This window comes from Nelumbo lutea, chromosome 1, assembly GCF_056320005.1.
Source record: "Nelumbo lutea isolate HS-2025 chromosome 1, American lotus-T2T, whole genome shotgun sequence".
Taxonomy (NCBI): domain Eukaryota; kingdom Viridiplantae; phylum Streptophyta; class Magnoliopsida; order Proteales; family Nelumbonaceae; genus Nelumbo; species Nelumbo lutea.
In genome coordinates this window covers 157,735,086-157,755,247 of record NC_142684.1, presented here as the reverse complement: position 1 = coordinate 157,755,247, position 20,162 = coordinate 157,735,086, and the positions used below count along the sequence as shown (strand labels likewise).

Genomic DNA, 20,162 nt, shown 5'->3' with positions numbered 1-20,162 from the left:
ATGCCTCAAAGGCGACCGGGTCTTATTATGCCAATGTCATGTTATCTCGGCATTTTTGCCCTTGGGCTTTGAGAGCGGCTCGTGGCCTACTTGGTTGCTACAGATAATATTGTCTTAAGTTGATAATATTCCATGCCCGAGGTGGCAGTCTTGGGTCCATTCGAATGCGAGCTGGCAGTCTTGGGTCCATTCGAACCCTTTGCTCTTAATTGCCTTAAAGAACGACAGACAGCGGTCCACCGATTTAGACATGAAGCAGCTCAGGGCGGCTATGCGCCCATTCAACCTCTGAACCTCCTTCAACTTCCGGGGTGGTCTCATATCTAAAATGGCCTTAATCTTATCCGGGTTAGTTTCGATGCTGTGCCGATTAACGATGTATCCTAGGAACTTACCCGAGGTCACATCAAACACACACTTGTTTGAGTTCAGCCTCATATTAAACTTACATAGAACTTCAAAAACAAAATGCAAATATTATATTAATTCATAGAACCTGACCGACTTGGATTGGATCGGACCGGATTGGTCGGGTTGGGTCTTCTTATAAACAGCCCTAATCCCAATTCGTCTTGAGCTTGGACTCAAATTGTGAGGTTGGTGCGGAAAGTGCTCGGTGAGGAGCGAAGGGTTCGGGACCGTTTTCAAATTCCACCGTTAATTGAAAAAAAGAGGGTCAAGTTTCAGGGGAGCGATAAGGAGAGGAAAGGAAAACAAGAGGACGTGTGTGGAGTGGGAGCTAGGAGGTAGGAACTAGTAATTTTCAAATAAACCTCTATGGAGTTTGGAATCTCCGCTGCTTCCCATGCTTCTCTCCGGCCATATTTCTCCCCCTCCAGACTTTCCGCCATGAACACAACCCCTCGTTGTCATTTCTCTCTCCGACCCATCAATTCTCAGGTACTTCTCTCTCGATAAATCTCTACTGTTACGCTCTCTAAATCACCCGATTTCTTCCGACAGATTGCGCTTTTTTCTATCGCCTTTTGGCTCTGGTATGCAAAATATATCGATTTTAGCTTGAATTTGTCGTGGAATCGAGAAGGGTTTAAATTGTCACCTTTCAATTGATCTGATTTTTTTTCGCAGTATTGGAGATGATTTAGCTTCGTTAATTGAATCTTCTTTCGTCATGGTCGAGTCGACTCTGTGCAGTCACAATTCGACTCGTCCGTTTTTACCCATTTACTTGGTTTCTGGACTGAATCATTTATGGTGGAATTTCTTTTGAATGGTCTTCTTGCAGGTCCTTCGATGGGAATCTGTGGCTACCAGGTTCATAGAAACGGACTTTCCAAGTTCCGTTCGATGTTTTAAATACAGTTTATTGTTTCTGCCACCGTGGAGGCTCAATAAAAGCATCCCATCTCGGCGTGGTTCATTCCTGGTAAGCTATGGCCTCTCTTCGAAGCTGACGGGAACTACTGTCAGTTCACAGAAACTAATAAATTGGCAGGAGAAGTTTAAAAGCGATGCATCAGTTCTGTTTGTCGGGTTAGTCGTCGGAATGATGCTGGTTATGTCGGTCTCTGTAGCTTTCAATAAGACTCCATCATGTAAGTTTATTGTTTGACTTGAGTTATTTGATTGCTTGGAACTTGGAAGTTACAAAGTATTCATATTAAGAGATTGGATAAATGAGGTTATAAGAACATCATAATACTTGTTCCTAATTGACATGTAGGGGCACTCACTGAAGAGAACCTCCTTTTCTTAGAGGCATGGAGGACAATTGACAGGGCATATGTTGACAAAACTTTTAATGGACAAAGCTGGTTCCGGTATCGAGAAAATGCACTGCGCAATGAACCGATGAAGACACGAGAAGAAACATGTATGGAACTCATTTTATACTTATATGTTACTTATGGTAGTTGCATTGATTATTTCATATAGCTTGTTAAAGAGGAAGTTGGACACGCACATAACCGTATATGTACTTTGTTTTTTTTTTTTTTTTTTGGGGGGGGGGGAGGGGTGTTATAGTTTAGTTCATTTATCATCTTCTCGACTATAAATAAAATACAACTTCACTAAACCGAGTACAGGTTCAGTTGCCAAAGTTATGTTATGCATGTCTTGATACTTTGAGGACTAGGAACTTGATCTTAAAACTTAATGTGGGAAACCTTTTAATGAAGTGCACTTGTTTATATAATAAGCTGATGGTGTTTATACCAAGTATTTATTGTTTGCCTTCTTTATTAGTGGGAGTGAAGGGACACGCTAAGCATGACAATGAGGAAAAATTCTAATTGAGACTCAAGACTGTTATAACTCCCATATATTAATATTGCAATGTACCTTGTTGGTCCATTTGATAAGAATATTTTCTGTGTATGCTTTTAATGATGTAGAATCCTATCTAAATCAAAATGGTGTATTTCTATTCAGATGCGGCAATAAAGAAGATGCTTGCCACCCTGGATGATCCTTTCACTCGCTTTCTAGAACCACAAAAATTCAAGAGTTTGAGGGTTTAAGTCTTTTCTTCTTGTTTCTAAAATGAATGCATTTCTGATACAACCAAAAGGATGAGTCATGAACAAACATGCGATCTGATTGGGATATTTTGGTGTTATGTTTAAAAGGAAAGTATCTTTAAACTTTTCCCCTAAGATTGTTGTCATCTTCTTTTGAAGGCAGTCTGGCACTCAAGGTGCTCTTACGGGTGTGGGTCTGTCAATTGCCTATCCTACACAACTTGATGGTTCTACAGGATTTGTTGTTATTTCATCTTCTCCAGGAGGCCCTGCGAATAGGGCTGGAATTACATCAGGAGATGTTATTTTGGCAATTGATAAAACTAGTACAGAAACAATTGGACTATATGATGCAGCAGACAGATTACAGTAAGATTTCTGCTAAATAAGTAAACCTGGTTTTTTTTTCTTTCTTTTTTTTTTTGTGCTTCTTGATGGTTATATTCTTATTATGATGCAAATTGGTAGCTAGTGGAATAGTTTCAAGCTGTTATTGACGTTTAATGGCTTGGTTGGAGCATCAGAAAAGAAAATAAGATATGCTTATCTGTTGTTATTAGTTATTTGGGTGTTGGGATTTCTTTTTTCTGGTTCCTTGCTTGTAGTATTAAATGTGAGAACTTTTGTTTATTTTTTGGTATGCTGCTTTGTTTTTTTCTGTTGCAAGGGGCTTTTGTTTGTGCAAGATTACACCTTTTCTAGGCTGACTTCCAATATTTTGATTTCATGTTTTTCTTCTGTGTTTTGCTGAATTTTGGTTTTATGTGTATCTTTTATACAGGGCTTGGTTTGTATGGTTGTCAAATCTATAAATTTTCTTCCTTTTCATTTAGACTTCTTGTACACTTCATCTGGATCTTTTTTCTAATATATTTCTGTGGCCAACCATGAGAAAAAGAAATCGAAATATTTTGAAGAACTACCTTCTTTGTATGACCAAAATTTGGAGGTTCTTGTCATCCCATATAATATCTAATACTCTTTATATCTAATTGGACTTTTGAGACTTGAACTGATGTTTCCTACTTCCTAGTGGCATTTCCATAACTTTTTCAGGTATAATAAATCAATAATGCCCCTGGTTTTATCCATTATGCTACATACTTCTAATAGAACTAGGTGTATCCTTCAACAAGCTAAGGGTATCAACTGAAACTCCTAGGATTTATGATATGGTTATTGCTCTAAGTCACTTTTCTTTTGGATCAATTGAATGCTCATAAATGATGTGGTTTCATCACATTTATTACGTGCAGACTTGACTCTTTTTGTGTTCGGGTTGTAAGTTTTTAGATCCTTAATTATTTTGGGAAATTGTCAATTGCTCATATTTTTCTGAAGTAGTAAAGATGTACTTAATTGCAGTGGAAGGGATTTTTTTTTATATGATGATAGAGCGGAAGAGAGGGTGATTTTGAATATTTCACTTCCCTTGCGTGTGCATTTTTCACTTCCCTTGTGTATCTATAAACATGTTAATACTCAATAGACTGTTATAATACTAGGAAGTGGAATATTTACTTGACTATCCATGAGATTACAGTCATTAAACTAGTACTTTTACACAGCAGAGATCTATGTTATATAGGTTTGAGTGTAGATATTTCTTACAACATGCTGTACATTTGTTGATATTTTAATTTGTTCAGATTATTTTGATAAAAATGTTGAAGAGAAGACATGTACCTTACTGTATTTAGGAAATGAAAACCTAAAACAGATTAAAGGATGACCTGAGCATTTCCTTTTATTGTTTTGCTATTTTCTATATCTAATATGTTATTATGCTAAAAGATTATGTAAAATTGAACAGAAGAAAGACTGATCATTAGCCAGCTTATTGATCGTTCTGAAGTCACCGAATTATTGTCCAAGGATTAGAATTCTTTTTGAAATATTTCAGCTGATCAGGCTAAAAGTTAAAACCATGGAATAACGTTTACTAATTTCTCAGGGTCCACTGTGTCACATTGATTCTGGTTGAACCACTAGAAGCAGATTATTTATTAGGTTGATTTGAGCCAAAGCAACTAACAGTGTGTTCTTCTGCCAGGTCCATAAGAACACTAAAAGCCTAAAATGACTCGAGGGCTCTAAATGTTTACCTACACTGTTTCCTCTTGTTTTATTGAATGTACTTATGTCTTGACCCGGAAAAAGGTGGTTAGCATAGAAATTAGAATGAGGTTAAATCCTCCACACACACAAAAAAAAAAAACCTATCTACAACAATGGGAAGCTTAGAGATCAGAGCATATGTTATAACAGTGAACTGATGCTTTGTGTGCTTGTATTCTTTGGTGTCCTAATGTTGTGAATTGCATGTTCATGTTTATGTTCTAAATGGAAGAGTTGGGTTACTAATTCATTTAGAGAAGCTTTCTATGCATCTTTAAAGTTTCTTTTTCTCCACCCAATATCACGATTACATATAAGGTTGCTTATTCATTCACCTTTGGTTTGCCTAATGAAATAAATGCATTGCAGGGGTCCGGAAGGAAGTTCAGTGGAATTGACCATACGCAGTGGGTTTGAAGTAAAAGAGATAGCTTTGACGTAAGTCCAATGCTCTGGGAATTTCATGGACATGGTTGTGACATAAATCTTGTAGTTTAAGTTAGATTTTGTTTCAATAATTAAAGTGAAGATATCTCTTTTGAATTTCTGGATATGATCTTGCTTTTAATTTTTTAATGCTTTAACTCTACGACTTCTCTTGTGATACACTGATGTGAATGTCATAGCTTACATTATATTATACCACTTGATCAGATGCTGGTACCAAATTAGTTTCTTTTTACAATTAACTGAATCACTGATTTCAGGCGTGAGAAGGTTCCACTTAACCCAGTGAAGTCAAGATTATGTGAGGTACCTGGTTTGGGGAAAGATGCATCCAGAATTGGGTATATCAAACTTACATCATTCAACCAAAATGCTTCTGGTGAGTTGTTAGTTATAGATGCATTTAAAAGTCTACTTTTTGGACTAAATTACTTGGGTGGGTTGAACAGTTCTTTTACAATCATGGATTAGAAATCTGAAGGAATATGAAATATCAATGTTTTCTTCAAGTTTAGTTAGAAATAGATAGCAAGCAAATATACAAAAGAAACAGGAAAGATTAAGAAGAAATACATAACACAAGGAAGTAGGAAAAAGTAGAAGAATTGCTTTTAATTGATGTATAGGAGAAAATTTTAAAAAACTTTGACTTTATTTTTCATATTTATTGTAGTACATTTTCTTGATTTGGTTTAGACCAAATTATAAAAAATCACCCAATTTTTCCTAGGGCCTAAAAAACTTTGACAAAAAGTACCAGAAATCTTTTCTAAAAGTGCAATTTACACTCTGGTATGGTCCTAACGCTAAAGTTTTCACTTACTATTTTTCCTTTTTTTTTGTGTGGGGGGGGGGGGGGCATTCCTGTGAACATCTTATGTTGTAAAGTCAATTTCTAAGAGCAAGATTATGTCACAATGTGGACCTTTCTTAATTAATCCAACTTTTTCCATCAAGTAACTGTAGCTTCTCCACAATAATTTCTAGTTGCCTGTTTACTATGACAACTATTATTTGCTTTATAGGTGCTGTCAAGGAAGCAATTAGAACTTTGAGGAGGAATAATGTCAATGCTTTTGTATTGGACCTTCGAGATAACAGGTGATTAGCTTGTGAAAATATATCCTTCAATGTTTTCCTTGATCATTCACATGCTTTCTGAAATGCTGATTTTGGTGCAGTGGTGGTCTTTTTCCAGAAGGAATTGAGATTGCTAAGATATGGTAAGCTTTGTTATCTTTTAGGTTGTACTCCATGATTTTTTAATCCTTTCCCTACACCTTGCTTTAAACTCGTCAAATTGGTTTCCATAATCACATGTTCTATTTATATACTTCTGGAATTGGCAACAGCAAAGAATGTTATATTAGGAAACACAGATCCAAACTGGGCTTCTAGACAAGATCCTGACAATGTAACAAGGTACCTGAGATAAGGATCAACGGAAAAGTTCTATTTATCTTGTAGTCATTAAAGTCTGGAGGATGAATTGGTTCTGCTTGGTAGTGCTTCTTTCTTTTGCATTGTTATCACCATGGAATATGTTAATTATCAATATAATGTTGCTGCTTTTGCTAGCAGCTTTCTTGGAATCACTTGCCCATGATCAAATCATATGGGAGCAACACGCATTTGGGCAATAGGTCAGCCAATACTTTGGCTGATTCATTGGCAAGAGTCACCAGAAACGAATTATTGTGGGAATTGACCTCCTGGGGATCTAATCCGTGAGTTAGTTAGCTTGGCTACCCTAAATTGTAAGGGCTGCATAGGCACATTCTACGTTGTGTTCTATTATTTTTTTCCCTGATAAAAAATAAGGTTAGACTTTCAAAAGTAACCTGAAGTTATATGGAGAACTTGTTGCATCTTGCATGGAAAATCAACTATGCCATAAACTGAATAAAATATTACAAACTTAAAACGGGAGACTGACAATTCACCTCCCGGGTCCCATGGCAAATTATCATTGCCACTATTTGACTATTATAAAAGAAAAAAATACTATATATTGATTAGTTATTAAAAGTGCAGACCCCCTTGATCAGAGAGGTATGGGTCTTTGCTTTCTAGAGTGAAACCATCGTTCAACTAGGTTCCAATACCAGCCAACCATTTATTGCACAATCTCTCTGTGAGGCTGCTTCAAGGAGTAAGCTATTTTGGGATATCTAAACAGTTGATAATTATTGTATTTGTGTGGAGATTCTGATTTATATCATTGGGCAGTCTTGGGTTCTTACTTATATGTTGTTTTGTGTTCGGAGTTCATAACTACATATATAATTGACTAGTTTTCATACTTTAGTACATTGCATTTACCATGCTTGATACAAAAACAAAAGAAGACTTTAGACTCCCTTCATCTGATCATTCCAAAGTGGTCTCAAGCTCTAACTCTTCCAATAGTTGAAGTTTCATGAGTAATAAAAGAATGGGGCTTGGATTTATGTCCCTTTCAAAAGTGTTCCCATAGAATTCTTGGCTAACTGTACCAAGCATTTTATCTTGGATTCTCTTGTTCTACTTCTTTTACTAACATTTTGTAGTAAAAGTTGAACTTGTGTGTCAGTTATGCGAGGACATCTGCTAGAAGGATTTGTGCCACTTTAGTGCTTAAAGTTGAACTTGGTTACTTGTGTAAGATATATAGTACAAGAAAATGCAATGCATTTGCATTTCCACATGTAAATCTCTTCTTGTTTTAGTAATTTGTAAGGGAGAATCTTATATCTATATCATCAGTAGTTTCACTTCAAAGGGTTGGTTACCTATTTTTAGATCCTTTGTAACAACTTTGAACTGTTTGTAATGTGTGGTAGTCTTTCAGTTCTCTCATGTTGTGGAAACTGCTTTTAATTGTACCTTATGTGTCTGTTGTTGACAATGTGACTAATGAATTTTCATTTATGCCATTTTCTCCAATGAAGTTGGAGAATTAAAAAAAGAATCTCTTTGTAGTAATAACCCATATGTATTTGTAGTTATGAATTCTTTTCAAAGTAGAAATTGTTTACTGCCAGTCCCTTGTAAGCCTTTCAGTGGTTTTACACATTGTACTATTATAGTTTTGAATTCCAAATCTTTGAATAATTAATTGTTGTACATGTTTCATAATTTTCTATTTGCTATTTAGGTTAGACAAAGGTGTCATTGTATATATTTGTGATAGCCGTGGTGTGCGAGACATATATGAGACAGATGGAAGCAATGCATTGGCAGCTTCAGAACCTCTTGCTGTACTGGTATTCTTATTTTACACAGATCATGATATTCTTGTAGTTTTTAAGAACAAAGTTAACTTTATACTGCATGATAGTTTGTACAGCCTTGTTGACCTCAAGGACTGTTGTTTGTTTGAGACATTGATTCATTCAGATAAGCTTTCTGTGTTAACAGAGTATTAGACACCATTAGGCAGATTGTAAAATTATTTTTCAAGATCTCTCTTTTTGTAACTGAATAGCTTACGTTTTTTTATCATCCACTTGATTTTCCAATGCTATCACAGGTGGTGTTCATTTTTGAGTCCAGGCTGCAGTCATTTCCTTTTTGGGCTTTTAATTAGGCCTGTACACGGGTTGGATTGGTTCGGTTTTATATAGTTTTACCAACTGAACCAAAAGTTTCGGATTGAATTTTATACAAACTGAAACCGACCACTTAACAATCAAACTGACTGAAAAATAATATGCACAACATAGTCAGTTTAATTGGTTTCTATCAAACTGACCGAAATATAAAACTTTTACATGTGATGGTGCTGGCCAATGGGACAAATCTTGATAGGAAAAAAAAAATAAATAGAGACTGATGCAGACAAGACTGACTCTTGCCACAGTCCTATCATGGTCTAGGACCCTAGGGTCTCTTCAATGAAACTGGATTCAGTCAGTGCAAGGCCCATTCAAACAGCCTTTCAGCCTTTATAGCCACTGCCTTCCACTGTTCAAACGGGTCTTGCACTGATTGAATCCGATCTCCTCTTTAATGGCCTTTTGCTTTTTTCACTTTTGTGGGATTTTGAGTTTTTGACAATTTGAAAAGTGGGAGGCAGTGGCTGAGGTTACTAAAAGGAAAAAGAAAAAAAATGAAAAAACAAAACCTCATAGATATAGGGGCTAGGGACTAGGTTGCAGTTATGTATGAGATATAAATGTAACTGGTCGGTTCAGTTGCAGTTCTGTTTACAACATAAGAAGCCGCAAACGAACCAAACAGCCGGGTTTTACAACTTTTCAAACTGAAACTGGCTGAACTTATTTGAGAACCAACCAAATCAGGTTAAGTAGGTCTGGTTTGGTCGGTTCTTACCTTTTTGTGAACAGCCCTACTTTTAATATTCTTGCATATTAGTTTTTTTAATGATTTTTTCGCTTTCCCTGAAGAATTTCATTTGGAAAAAAAGCACCATTTTTTTTTGAAACATAACTGTTTTATTGTTCTTGAGTCCCTGCTAGGTGAATAAAGGAACTGCAAGTGCAAGTGAGATACTAGCTGGTGCTTTGAAAGACAATAAACGTGCAGTTCTCTTTGGAGAGCCCACATTTGGAAAAGGGTAGTTATTATTGTTCCCTCACAAGATACTTGTATATCACATACATGTAAATTTATCCATAGGATGTCAACTTTACAGGAAGATCCAGTCAGTTTTTGAGCTGTCCGATGGCTCTGGTTTGGCTGTTACGGTGGCTCGATATGAGACTCCTGCTCATACAGATATTGACAAGGTTTACAACCTGTCTTGAAACAATTCTCCCCCTCCCTCTTTTCTCTAGTGAATGTGCTACTTGTTAATCCGTCTATTCTTTTGCTTTACACTCGACCAGGTTGGTGTGACCCCGGACCATCCTCTGCCAATGTCATTTCCTGTGGATGAAGATGGGTTTTGTAGCTGCCTCAGGGACCCTACATCTGCTTGTTATCTCAACAAAGTCGACTTATTTCCAAGGTTAGAGAAGCCCTTGGCAAGTGTAAATTAACCTTTCTTAACGTTGATTAATGCCATTGATAATCAGTTTTCTTTCTGGTTTAAATGAAAGGTTGAGAACTTAATTGGAAGGGTCTGACATCAAAATATGGTATATTGTTTGTTGAGGAGAGATTTTCTCATTTTGTGTGTCAAAGGTTAGGTCTGTATCCAATCCACACCCCAAGACCCAGATAGCTAGGACCAACTTTGGTTAATGTGTAATGGCATTTAAACTGCTCAATGCGGATCATATTGATTTTTCATAATTCATTTCACTGTAACGAGTGTACAGGGAAAGAAAAAAAAAAGTGATGGCACTGAAAATGAAAGGAATGTTTAGGAAAGATCAAGAATTCTATAGAAATATGATAAAAAGGAAATTAGGAAAGGACATGTTTATCTGTTTTTTTTTTTTAATATAATTTGAAGAAGAAGACTCTGATTGTTCCTTTGCTGTTCTGGGTCATAGGCTTCAAGGGGTGTTTGCCAATTTGTACTATTTTGTATTTTAAAACTAAAACAACTATCACTTCAGCAAAATCATACATCCTTAAACATTTTTCAATATCCCTTGCATAATTCCTTTAAGCCAATTGGATTCACTTTAGGTTAGCTTATTAATCTAGGTTACAGGGAGGGCGTTGCATTTTCTTTTCTCGTTTGTTTTTCACTGCTGGGAAAATTTGTTAAAAACAAGAAAGGAGATAGCTCAGGTATCCAAAAGACTAAAAATAGTTAGAATGGAATCTTCAACACATGGTAGTATGGTACTGAAAAACATGCAAGCAACAATCTTCCAGGACGTCTATGCAACACCCCGCAGTTGTATTTTCGTTGCAACCATAAACATCGATTGTAAAAATTGACTAGGCAGTTTCTGCATTGGTTTCACACTTTCACCTGAAATCAAGGTGGAGCATTTCAAAGGTGCAAATTGATTGATACACCTCACTAGGCGTGTCAATGGACCTGTTTTGTATTTGGACCCCGTTCAAACCAAAATCAATTTGGATGGATTGGATGGACCAACAAAACATTGAATTGGACCAGTCCAGACTTAATGGTCCAAAGAATTTATTTGATTGGATTGAACCTGGTCCATTCATAATAAATTTATATTAGAATGGATTGGATTGAGCCAATATCTGGCCTAATTGATAGAATATAAGAATATAGGTGTCAATGGACCAGGTTTGGATTAGAAATAATCTCAGTTAAAACAAATGTGAACAGATTAGATGGTCCAGACATTGAATTAGACTGGTACAAAACGGTACAAAATATTCATTGGACTGGATTGGACCAAATCCAATCCAATTGACTGCCATATTTGCTTTTCAAATACATGGCTGGCATATTCACATATCCTAAGCATCATTGTTGCGTTGCACCTTCCACGGTAAACAGGCTATATCAAAGAGACCTGATTCAGTCCTCACAAGACTGGGCTCACACCATACTCACAGCCACTTGTAACCGTGTTTTGGGAATACCTCTGTAATTGAATGCTTTTTATTCATAGAATCTCAATGCATAACTGCAAGTGGTTGAGGATCAAGTTCATATCAAACATGCTTTTTTTAGGGAGAATGACTGATACCCCCAGTGTCAGAATTTGTAGGTTTAATGTACGGTCGGGATAGGTGCCAGCTCGAAATTGATGCCAATCCACGGGCGGGCATGAGTGCATAGAGTAGGGGTCTCGGTCTATTTGAATGTTAAAAATCTTCATTGGGCAAATCCATACTTTTCTGTTTTATTTAATCATTGAGGTCTAAATGCTGATTTGGCAGCATACAAACTTACAATGGAAACCAAACGCAGCCATATCAAACATCATCTTAGTGAAGAAGGCTGAACAACCAAGGAATTTAACATATGAAAAATTGGTCCAACTCTCTTGTTATCATTTGTGCCAGTCCAGCTGCCATCCTCACTGAATTTTTGCATGTGTGGTGACGGATCTGTATGCATCTCATGGGATCTGGCATCGTCACACATTATCGTCTACTAATGGCCAAATTTGAGCCTAAAAATCCTTGCTACGTGGGCAGAATAAAGCTGTTTTTTATAAAGTTTTTTTATCATAAATATTGAAACTTTCAATGCCCAATATTCGTTATAGAAATCATTTATAAGAAGGTTGATGTGGAACGTAGAATTTAATAGGTGGTCAATCCAGGAGGTCTCCTACTTAAATTGTTTCTATGGCCGGTCATACCACCACATAGCAGAGAAATGAAAAAAGGTCGTATAAGGAAGTCCTCTTCTTGACCCAAATGGATGAAGATGAAAGTGGGTTTGGTAGTCAGGTCATTTAATGAACAAGGCTAAGTGGCCAAAGAACTTCCACATGGCAAACTGTTTTAGGCTCAAAATGGCGAGTTCGGATCTCCTACCCACAAGAACCTAGGCACACCTACCCATGCCTTATTATAGCTGTGCATTGAGAACATCTCGCTATTTACATGGTACCATTCATGGGGAGATGTTCCCATCCCAATGTACAATTGTAGTGTCATGTGGATTAGGAGATCTGAATTCCAACATGGCCATAGAGGTTCCTCTCACTATCTTTTTCTCATTAGGGAAGTGCTCAATTTGATGGGTAGCTCAGATAAGCCACATCATCCATCCATTTGGAAAAAATTGAAGGTTGGTGAGAGAAAGGACCAAGACCATTTCTGCCACGTGGAGGGGTGATGTCGCCAATTCATCTATCCACCAAGTGGGTTTTTGTTAATATTTTCTACAAGTAACATTGGCCATTGAAAATATCAATGTTTTCATAGTGAACTTGCTGAAAAGAGAGCTTTATTCTGACCATTTGATAAGGATTTTAGGGCTCAAATTTTACCCATCAATAGAAGAATGTAGGGATGTCAATGGGTCGGGTTAAATGGAAAACCCGGCTTTGATAGGGTCAGGTTAGGCTCAATATATTTGGCTTTAGGGTCGGGTTATGGTTTTGATTATTCAACCCGCATCAGGTTTGGGTTTTGACTGACCTGCTCCGCCAGGTCTGATACCCTACACATATACACAGTATTCTTTTAACTTTTTGACTTCTAGTTCTAAAGCATTAAAGTTTAAGGTTTATTTACATGTTGGTTTTGATTTTTTTTTTTTTAAATGGGAAAAGTGGCATATTAGATTTTATAAAACAATTTCCCAAATTAAATAATGGATTTTAGGTCTTCAAAACATGTTAACAAAATACAACCGAAATGCTATGGGTCAGGTTGGGTTGGTGTCGGGTTAGACCCTATAGGGTCAAGTCGGGTTCGGAAATTATGTATTTTTAAGGCAGGTCAGGTCGGGTTGTGGGTTAAGGCACTATAGAATCGGGTTAGGGTTGAGGCAAAGCCGTGCCAAATCCCACCCTAGAAGAATGGACAGGAATATGTGACGCCATTTGGCTCTAAAGCAATTTTCCACACGCACACATACACACACAAATGGGGTTTTGGTTAGGTTGTCATGGACTTGAACCAACCCAACAGGGGAAAGATCACCATCACTTAAACAAATTCTAAATTTCCAAGTGTTAAAAAATCTTTTTCCAACTCGATGTATGGATGCTATCTATGAGATCTCCAACAATTTATTGATGCTAAAGTGAACATTAACGATCATATTTACAAATGGTGTTAAAATATGGCAAAAAGGCCAAGGAAAAGGATATACTGTACGGATGTGTTTATTACAGTCATCTCAATGAATACCTGCACTCTTGTTTTGAAAGAATGTCTCTAATTTCTGATGGTGCTTACTAAGCTCTAGCAAATTGAAAAATGATTTTGCAGAACTTGCAGCCAAGCTGTCAATATTTTGTTACACAATGCTCACTCATTCGGTTACCAATGTTTGCTAAGACTCATTCTGCTTTAGAAATTCCAGCTGCACTTCGATCTTCCAACTGCTCATCCTGATTTCATCAGTGCGCTGGCCTCTTCCACTGGTAATTATCTATCTGCATGGAGTAGGGGTTCTACGAGGCTCAGTCACCATCTGTCTGAGTGAGAGCTCAGAATCTTCCATTGTCAAATACAACCACAAAGGCTTCCATCTTCAGTAACTCAACTGCCCTGAACTTACAAATATACAAATCTAGAACTCAAGTTATTAGCTTTGATGTTGTTGAGAAGGAATAGAGCAAGCTAACTTTGTACTTTTCTAGCACTTTAGTAGACTTCTAGGCATTTGCAAACAAACCATGTGGGATCCACACGCTAGCCAAGTATGCCAGGAATGCTATAACAACTTAGTCCATGATCCCAAGAATGGAAAGACAGCAATAAGCAGCCTTAGCAGCAATGGTGTGCTTTTGTTTCTCCCTTTCCTGCTCAGCTTTCCCTTTTTCTCCACCTGTGGCCTTGATATACCACCTCCTGTTCCAAGTGGGATCTTTGTTGGCTCCTTATCAGGCTTGCCTCGCCTATCCAGCTCATCCCATCCACCAAAACCAGAGTCATATTGACCACCTTTATCTGAACCATAGTCGGCTGCCACCCATGACTGATATCTATACCTTCCATTGCCAGTTCCTCCGATTTCTTCTTGTTTTTCTTCTTCACTCATTTGAGCATCACGTGGAGCCCTGGCAAAAGGATTCTTCTTGGTCTTGGATCTACGTTTTGGGCTATCATGAGTCCCTCCCCACAACTTATCGATTGCTAGAGAAATTGCAGACTGCCCAAGTGGAAGTGCTAAAGCCATGAGGAAAGCTTTAGGACCTGAAGCTATCAACATTGATAGAATGATGACTGGAAGTGCCCATCCAAAAGAACTGAATACCTGCACTGATCCAACAGTATGGCATCATCATACATCTTTAAAACAGCTAGGTTGCCAATCAACCATAGGAACATAAGAAACTGATATTAAATTTCAGTAAGTTATTAACAAATGAATGTGAAGACATTAGTTTGTTTAAGAGAAAAGATTTCCAGGTAGTGACAATTTGACTAGAAGCCAGGAGGTGAGAATTGGCCATGATAGTTGATCATTACTACTGGAGTATGACACTGAACCTTCAAATTTAACATGTAAGAAACTCATATGTAGTGAAAAAAAAAGCAGGAATTTTGCAACCCCCTCCAATTTTCTATGTATCCTGCATTATACAATGGTAAAGATCTGGTGTCATCTCTACCAATATTCTACAATGCAACACCAGAATTATTGGGTGGTCATGAATGCACCATGAAAATACTAACTGGATAATTTAAGAGAACGAAAGTTGAATTTTGCAATTTCCGACTGGTAACTGGCACACTTTGCAGAAACTAACTTGGATTCAAGGCAAGGAATGCAAAGGAACCTTAGAAATCTATTGATGCTCATCATATGTCACACTAATAACGTCTTCCTAACTACTTCAGTGTCTCTGTTTGTTATGAACACCAAAAACCTATACTGACATCACGCAAAATAAACATAAAACAGAACTAGAGATATGCCTACGGTGAGAACTGAGAATGGTCATTAACAAAATAATTACATAAATAAATGAGAATTTAAACAAATTCTTATCCTCGAATCTCACGACAGTCATCACACTGTTTAAATCTTTCAGTTGGGTCATGAGTGGCCAAGAGTTTCTTGCCCTCAGATTTCTTGTCTTCGATTAACACTTAATTCTTCCTCTTCTTCTTTTAATCGTTTCTCACAATGGGGTTATCGAGTGGACTTAGTGACAAAGTCAAGCTAATTTTCTCTGAATTTCACCCAAATGCATGGACACAATAACCATTTTCATCGCCCCAAATGCAAATCGAGTGTGCTTGACCTAAAGAACATGTATTAAGCACAACTAAATTTAAGTAATGAAGTTATTAACAAACAAATACCAGAATTCAATAACAATGGCAATAACAAGTTTTAGCTGCCTTAACAAGCAATTACCTTTAAAATCCAGAAGCTATCAATAACTTCCTCAAAGACCCCGGTTCCCCGGTCGTTGTCCCAGGACGATGGCCTATCAGACCACCATTTCCGTTGTTTGTATCGCCTTCTGAAGCCAATACCGTCATCGTCGTCTTCATTAATCGATTCTTCTCCGAATCCGAACCTGGATCTTTTTCTTCGGAGGGGCTCGGCGTTTGAATTCCAGTACGAACTGTCACTGCCATCACTTCGACGAGGACGATACCTGGAGCAGCAGAGAACATGAGCCGAGTAATTAGGGTTTCGGGCGGGAGAGAAACTAGGGCTTCTCGGTGGCATTGATGGAGCACTGACTAAGAAGGGGAATGCGAAGAGGCGAGTCTCCATGCTGGAACGCCAACTCCATCTATCTCATCTTGGTAACGTTATCCCTTCCTGGTCTCCTTCAGTTTCAGTGATGGTTCATGGTCGATTGGTCAGTGGGATTGGGGAGACCAGATGGTTCGGTCCGGACTCAACCGCCGGCTTGGACATTAGAATTAATTTAGGCCCTATTTGACAAGTCTTTTTGAAAAATCTTTTGGGCTTTTAGAAGCCCAGTAGACCAAAAATGGTCTTTTTTCTGTTTGGCTAATGAAAGCCCGTTAGACTGAAAGACAAATCCCAAAAAGACTCTAAAAGACCGAAGTGGTTTAGATCTGAGAAGCCCCAAGCCAAGTTTATGGTATATGCGGGCTTCTCAACCTCAATGCTTTTGACAAAAATTCCAGAGAAACTCTCTTTACCCCAAGGTATGTTCTTCTTCTTATTATTATTATTATTATCACAAATACTAATCAACGCTCATTATTCATTGTGTTCAAGTTTTTCATTGTGTTCTTCTCATTTTTCATCTCATCGTTATTTATCATGTTCAGGTGGTTGGATTCAAACCCAACACAACGCTGAGTTACAATTGTGAGAGTTGTGGATGATGTATAAGGAAAGAAGATAAAGCTGATAAAAATAGGGGAGAGAGATAGAGATATAACGAGAGATAGTAGGAGAGAGAGAATGAAATAATGGAATGAGAGAGCTCGGATGGAGTCGTCGTTGCTACGTTATCAGAGTTGTGTTCGTCGCCACTGTGAAGAAGACAAATAAGGCGTTTCAGGTCATTAGTCCTATACTCTCCTATATTCCATGGAAGAGAGAGAGAGAGAGAGAGAGAGAGAGAGAGAGAGAATGATGAGAGAGCTCGGATGGAGTCATGTTGCTACGTTATCAGAGTTGTGTTCGTCGCCACTATGAAGAGAGAGAGAGAGAGTGGGGATCAAGAAAAGAAAGGGAGAGACAAAAAAAATAAAAGAGAAAAACTAGAGAAGAGAGATCGATGGCGCACCGTTCCGCCACTATGTGTTGAGAGGAAGGGGAAGATGAACAATAGATTAGTTGAAATAAAAAAACTTAGGTTATATTTATATGTAGGATTAAGGGCATTAGTTATTTTAGGGAAGTTTAGAGGGTATTTTGTAATTTTAGGAAAGTTGGGTCAAACCGAGTTTCTAATCCAACCAGTGGGGTTTAAACTTGTTCACAGCCGGGTCAGGACGGGCTTTGCCTCTTTATCAATAGAAAATATCAAGACTTAAGCCCAAGCCTAGCCCGACCATCGAGCCTAGATCTTGATCTCGAGCCTGGTCCTTATATAAAGCCCAAAGCTCGATCTGCACATAAAATATCATATTTTCAGTGTAATTTTATAAACTAGTATTATATTAATTTAGTAATAATTTAATAAATCAATAAACTAATATGTATTTCTTAAATAGTACATTAATTTTTTATAATAATTTAATGAAAAAATATATTACAAATATTTATTATATATAACATTAGTATTTTTTATTATATGTAATAGTGTCGAGTTAGGATCGGGCCTTGGCCCCAGCTAGGTTTATTTGAGAAAGCCTGAGCCCAGTCTGAAAAATAGTCGAGCTTGGTATTTAAAACCCAAGCCTAAACCCGTGGGCCTGAAGTTATGTCCAAGCCCAAAAAATAACAGGTTGGGCTAGACTGGTCCGTTGAGCTACCTAGTCCATGAACATGTCTAGTGGGGTTTTTGAGTCAAAGTATGAAGGGTTGAGATGAGTTTGAGCATATGCAATGATTTTATGTGCATGGGCCAATAGGATTGACTGAAGTAGAATCTTTTTATATTAGTGGGCAATCAAGGGTATTAGGTTTTCGGGCATTCTAAGTCGATCGGTGGGGTTAGATTGACCTAACTCGGAATTTGTTGGGGTGGGGTTTTTGAGCATTTTGGATAGATTTGTGGGGTTAAATTGACCCAATTGGGCTTGGATAAGATAGATTTGGAGGAGTAGCGATTCAATTCATCTTAAGCTTTAAAATGAAATCTTGGTAAGATGGAGAGGAAAATGAGGGATTCTTTAGTTGAAATTGTGTTGTGTGTTATGGGATCCACAGGTAATATTTGCATGTTTGAATGTGTTATTGGGTCCCACACATAACATTTAACATGTATGTAAGAGGGAATGGCAAGTATGCTTGCCAAATAGTCTCTAGATCTTTCTAGGTTTTGAAAGGATCTTTAAAAAAATTGCAACTAAACGATCTTTTAGTCTTCGAAGATCTACTTGTAAAACCTCATCAGTCTTTTGTGGTCTTGAGCTTTTGGAAGATCTTCATAAAAAGACTTACCAATTGCCTCTTTAGTCCAACAATTAAGGTTGGATTTGGGAAGAATATAAATACAAAATAATTAGTATTTATTTAAGAAAAATACAAAGTTTGTTTGGTTTTGTAGTGATAATTCCGCGTTCTTATGTACAAACGTAAACCCCTTCTCAAATTGGAACCCACCTTTTTTTATATTGAACAATTTGAGTGTAAAATTTTGTATCCATTTCATTTGAATGTAAATATGGCTTGGAATCACCAATTGATGATGGCTCAATTGATAGGATCTTTGGCTTGTCAAGTAAAGACGTGGGATCAAATTCCATTGGCACCAGGGTTTGGGGTGGGGGCAAGGGAGATGGATGGATTACACCCCAAAACCTGTTTATTGTCATTAAAATCTATGTTTATTGTCATTATCAATACATAAATACATTTTTACTAAATACTTGTAAAATGCATTATATACTAAATCAACATTTGCACTCTTTTCAAACTAGTAAATTTGCATGTGTTTTGCACGTGGCAATTTTAGATGATGAAGATAGTAATATACATCCAAATTATTTTAAAATTTGTATATATTTCTGAGTAATAATTATATATTATAGATGCCCCAAATGTTTTCTACAAATATTTTGTACTTTTTGTATTCTTATCTTTCTATAATTTTTATTATTTAATTATAGCATCATGTATTGACCCATTTGACCTAGATGGTTTACCTTACCCACCACCTAGACAAAAGGACAATTTCATTTATTGGTTCAATTTTGAAAAAAAAATGTGATTTATATTGTTAAAAGTATTGGATATAGACCTAATAACATAATTTATTGGTGAGAAAATATCTTAAATATATCATTTAATGAGAAAGAATGAATGTTAGTACCTCAAATATATGACTTAATAAAAGGGATTTGAATGAGGTGAATTACTGAAACCTCCCTTGAAGTTTCCAATCGTTGCTGAAATCTCCCCTGAAGTTTGGTGATTGCAATCGCCTCCCTTGATTTTTCTAATATAGTTGCAAGTAGACCCCCCCCCCCCCACACACACACATAAATGCCCAAAATACCCATGTAGTTATTATTGAGGCTAGTTTTTGCATAACAAACAATACAAACTTTAAATAACAAAAAAAAGTTTAAAATTGCAACTTTACCTTTGAGGGATTGGAAGGATTTAGGGTAGGGGTGGGCAAAAGCCGAGCTGCTCACGAACTGTTCAAGCTCGACTTGTGAAAAGCTTGGTTTAGCACAGTCTAAACCGAGCTTTGAGCCGAACTCGAGCCTAATATATAGGATTGTTTACTAATCGAGCCAAGCTTGAGCTTAATAAAGCTCAGCTTGTAAGGTTTGCGAGCCTAATCGAGTATGTGTACATAGGGTGTCACCTCAGCTTGTCACCTTGGCTATTAAGGAAGACCTCGACCACTAAGGGAGACCTACGCTCAGTACCTTAACAACCATGGGAGACCTCAGCTTGGCACCTCGACAACTAACGGAGACCTTAGCTCGGCACCTCGGTTGCTAAGGAGACCTCAGCTCGACACTTTAGTAGTTGAAGGA

General features: G+C 37.3%; 2 protein-coding genes across 2 annotated transcripts; one reads left to right on the top strand and one right to left on the bottom strand.

Annotated features, from left to right (window-relative positions):
* Nucleotides 1-574: 574 nt before the first annotated feature.
* On the top strand, nt 575-10,286 carry LOC148878629 (Peptidase S41 family protein). Its single transcript, XM_088957568.1, has 13 exons — nt 575-900; nt 1,247-1,556; nt 1,685-1,834; nt 2,395-2,477; nt 2,647-2,852; nt 4,971-5,039; nt 5,309-5,427; nt 6,074-6,149; nt 6,230-6,271; nt 8,185-8,293; nt 9,509-9,606; nt 9,685-9,778; nt 9,878-10,286. The coding sequence occupies exons 1-13, from the start codon at nt 778-780 to the stop codon at nt 10,028-10,030; spliced, it is 1,632 nt and encodes a 543-aa protein (XP_088813694.1). The 5' UTR covers nt 575-777; the 3' UTR covers nt 10,031-10,286.
* Nucleotides 10,287-13,595: 3,309 nt separating this feature from the next.
* LOC148878628 (uncharacterized) lies at nt 13,596-16,414 on the bottom strand. Its single transcript, XM_088957557.1, has 2 exons — nt 15,928-16,414; nt 13,596-14,817 (listed from the first exon to the last, which is right to left on the bottom strand). The coding sequence occupies exons 1-2, from the start codon at nt 16,294-16,296 to the stop codon at nt 14,275-14,277; spliced, it is 912 nt and encodes a 303-aa protein (XP_088813683.1). The 5' UTR covers nt 16,297-16,414; the 3' UTR covers nt 13,596-14,274.
* Between the last annotated feature and the right edge of the window lie 3,748 nt (nt 16,415-20,162).

Excerpts from the sequence above, each read along its gene's own strand:
- LOC148878629 (XM_088957568.1), top strand. The coding sequence starts at position 778 with ATGGAGTTTGGAATCTCCGCTGCTTCCCATGCTTCTCTCCGGCCATAT. Across the intron at positions 1,557-1,684 it reads TTTCAATAAGACTCCATCAT|GGGCACTCACTGAAGAGAAC; the intron begins GTAAGTTTATTG and ends ATTGACATGTAG. Across the intron at positions 8,294-9,508 it reads CAGAACCTCTTGCTGTACTG|GTGAATAAAGGAACTGCAAG; the intron begins GTATTCTTATTT and ends AGTCCCTGCTAG.
- LOC148878628 (XM_088957557.1), bottom strand. The coding sequence starts at position 16,296 with ATGGAGACTCGCCTCTTCGCATTCCCCTTCTTAGTCAGTGCTCCATCA. Across the intron at positions 14,818-15,927 it reads ATAGCTTCTGGATTTTAAAG|GTATTCAGTTCTTTTGGATG; the intron begins GTAATTGCTTGT and ends GGATCAGTGCAG.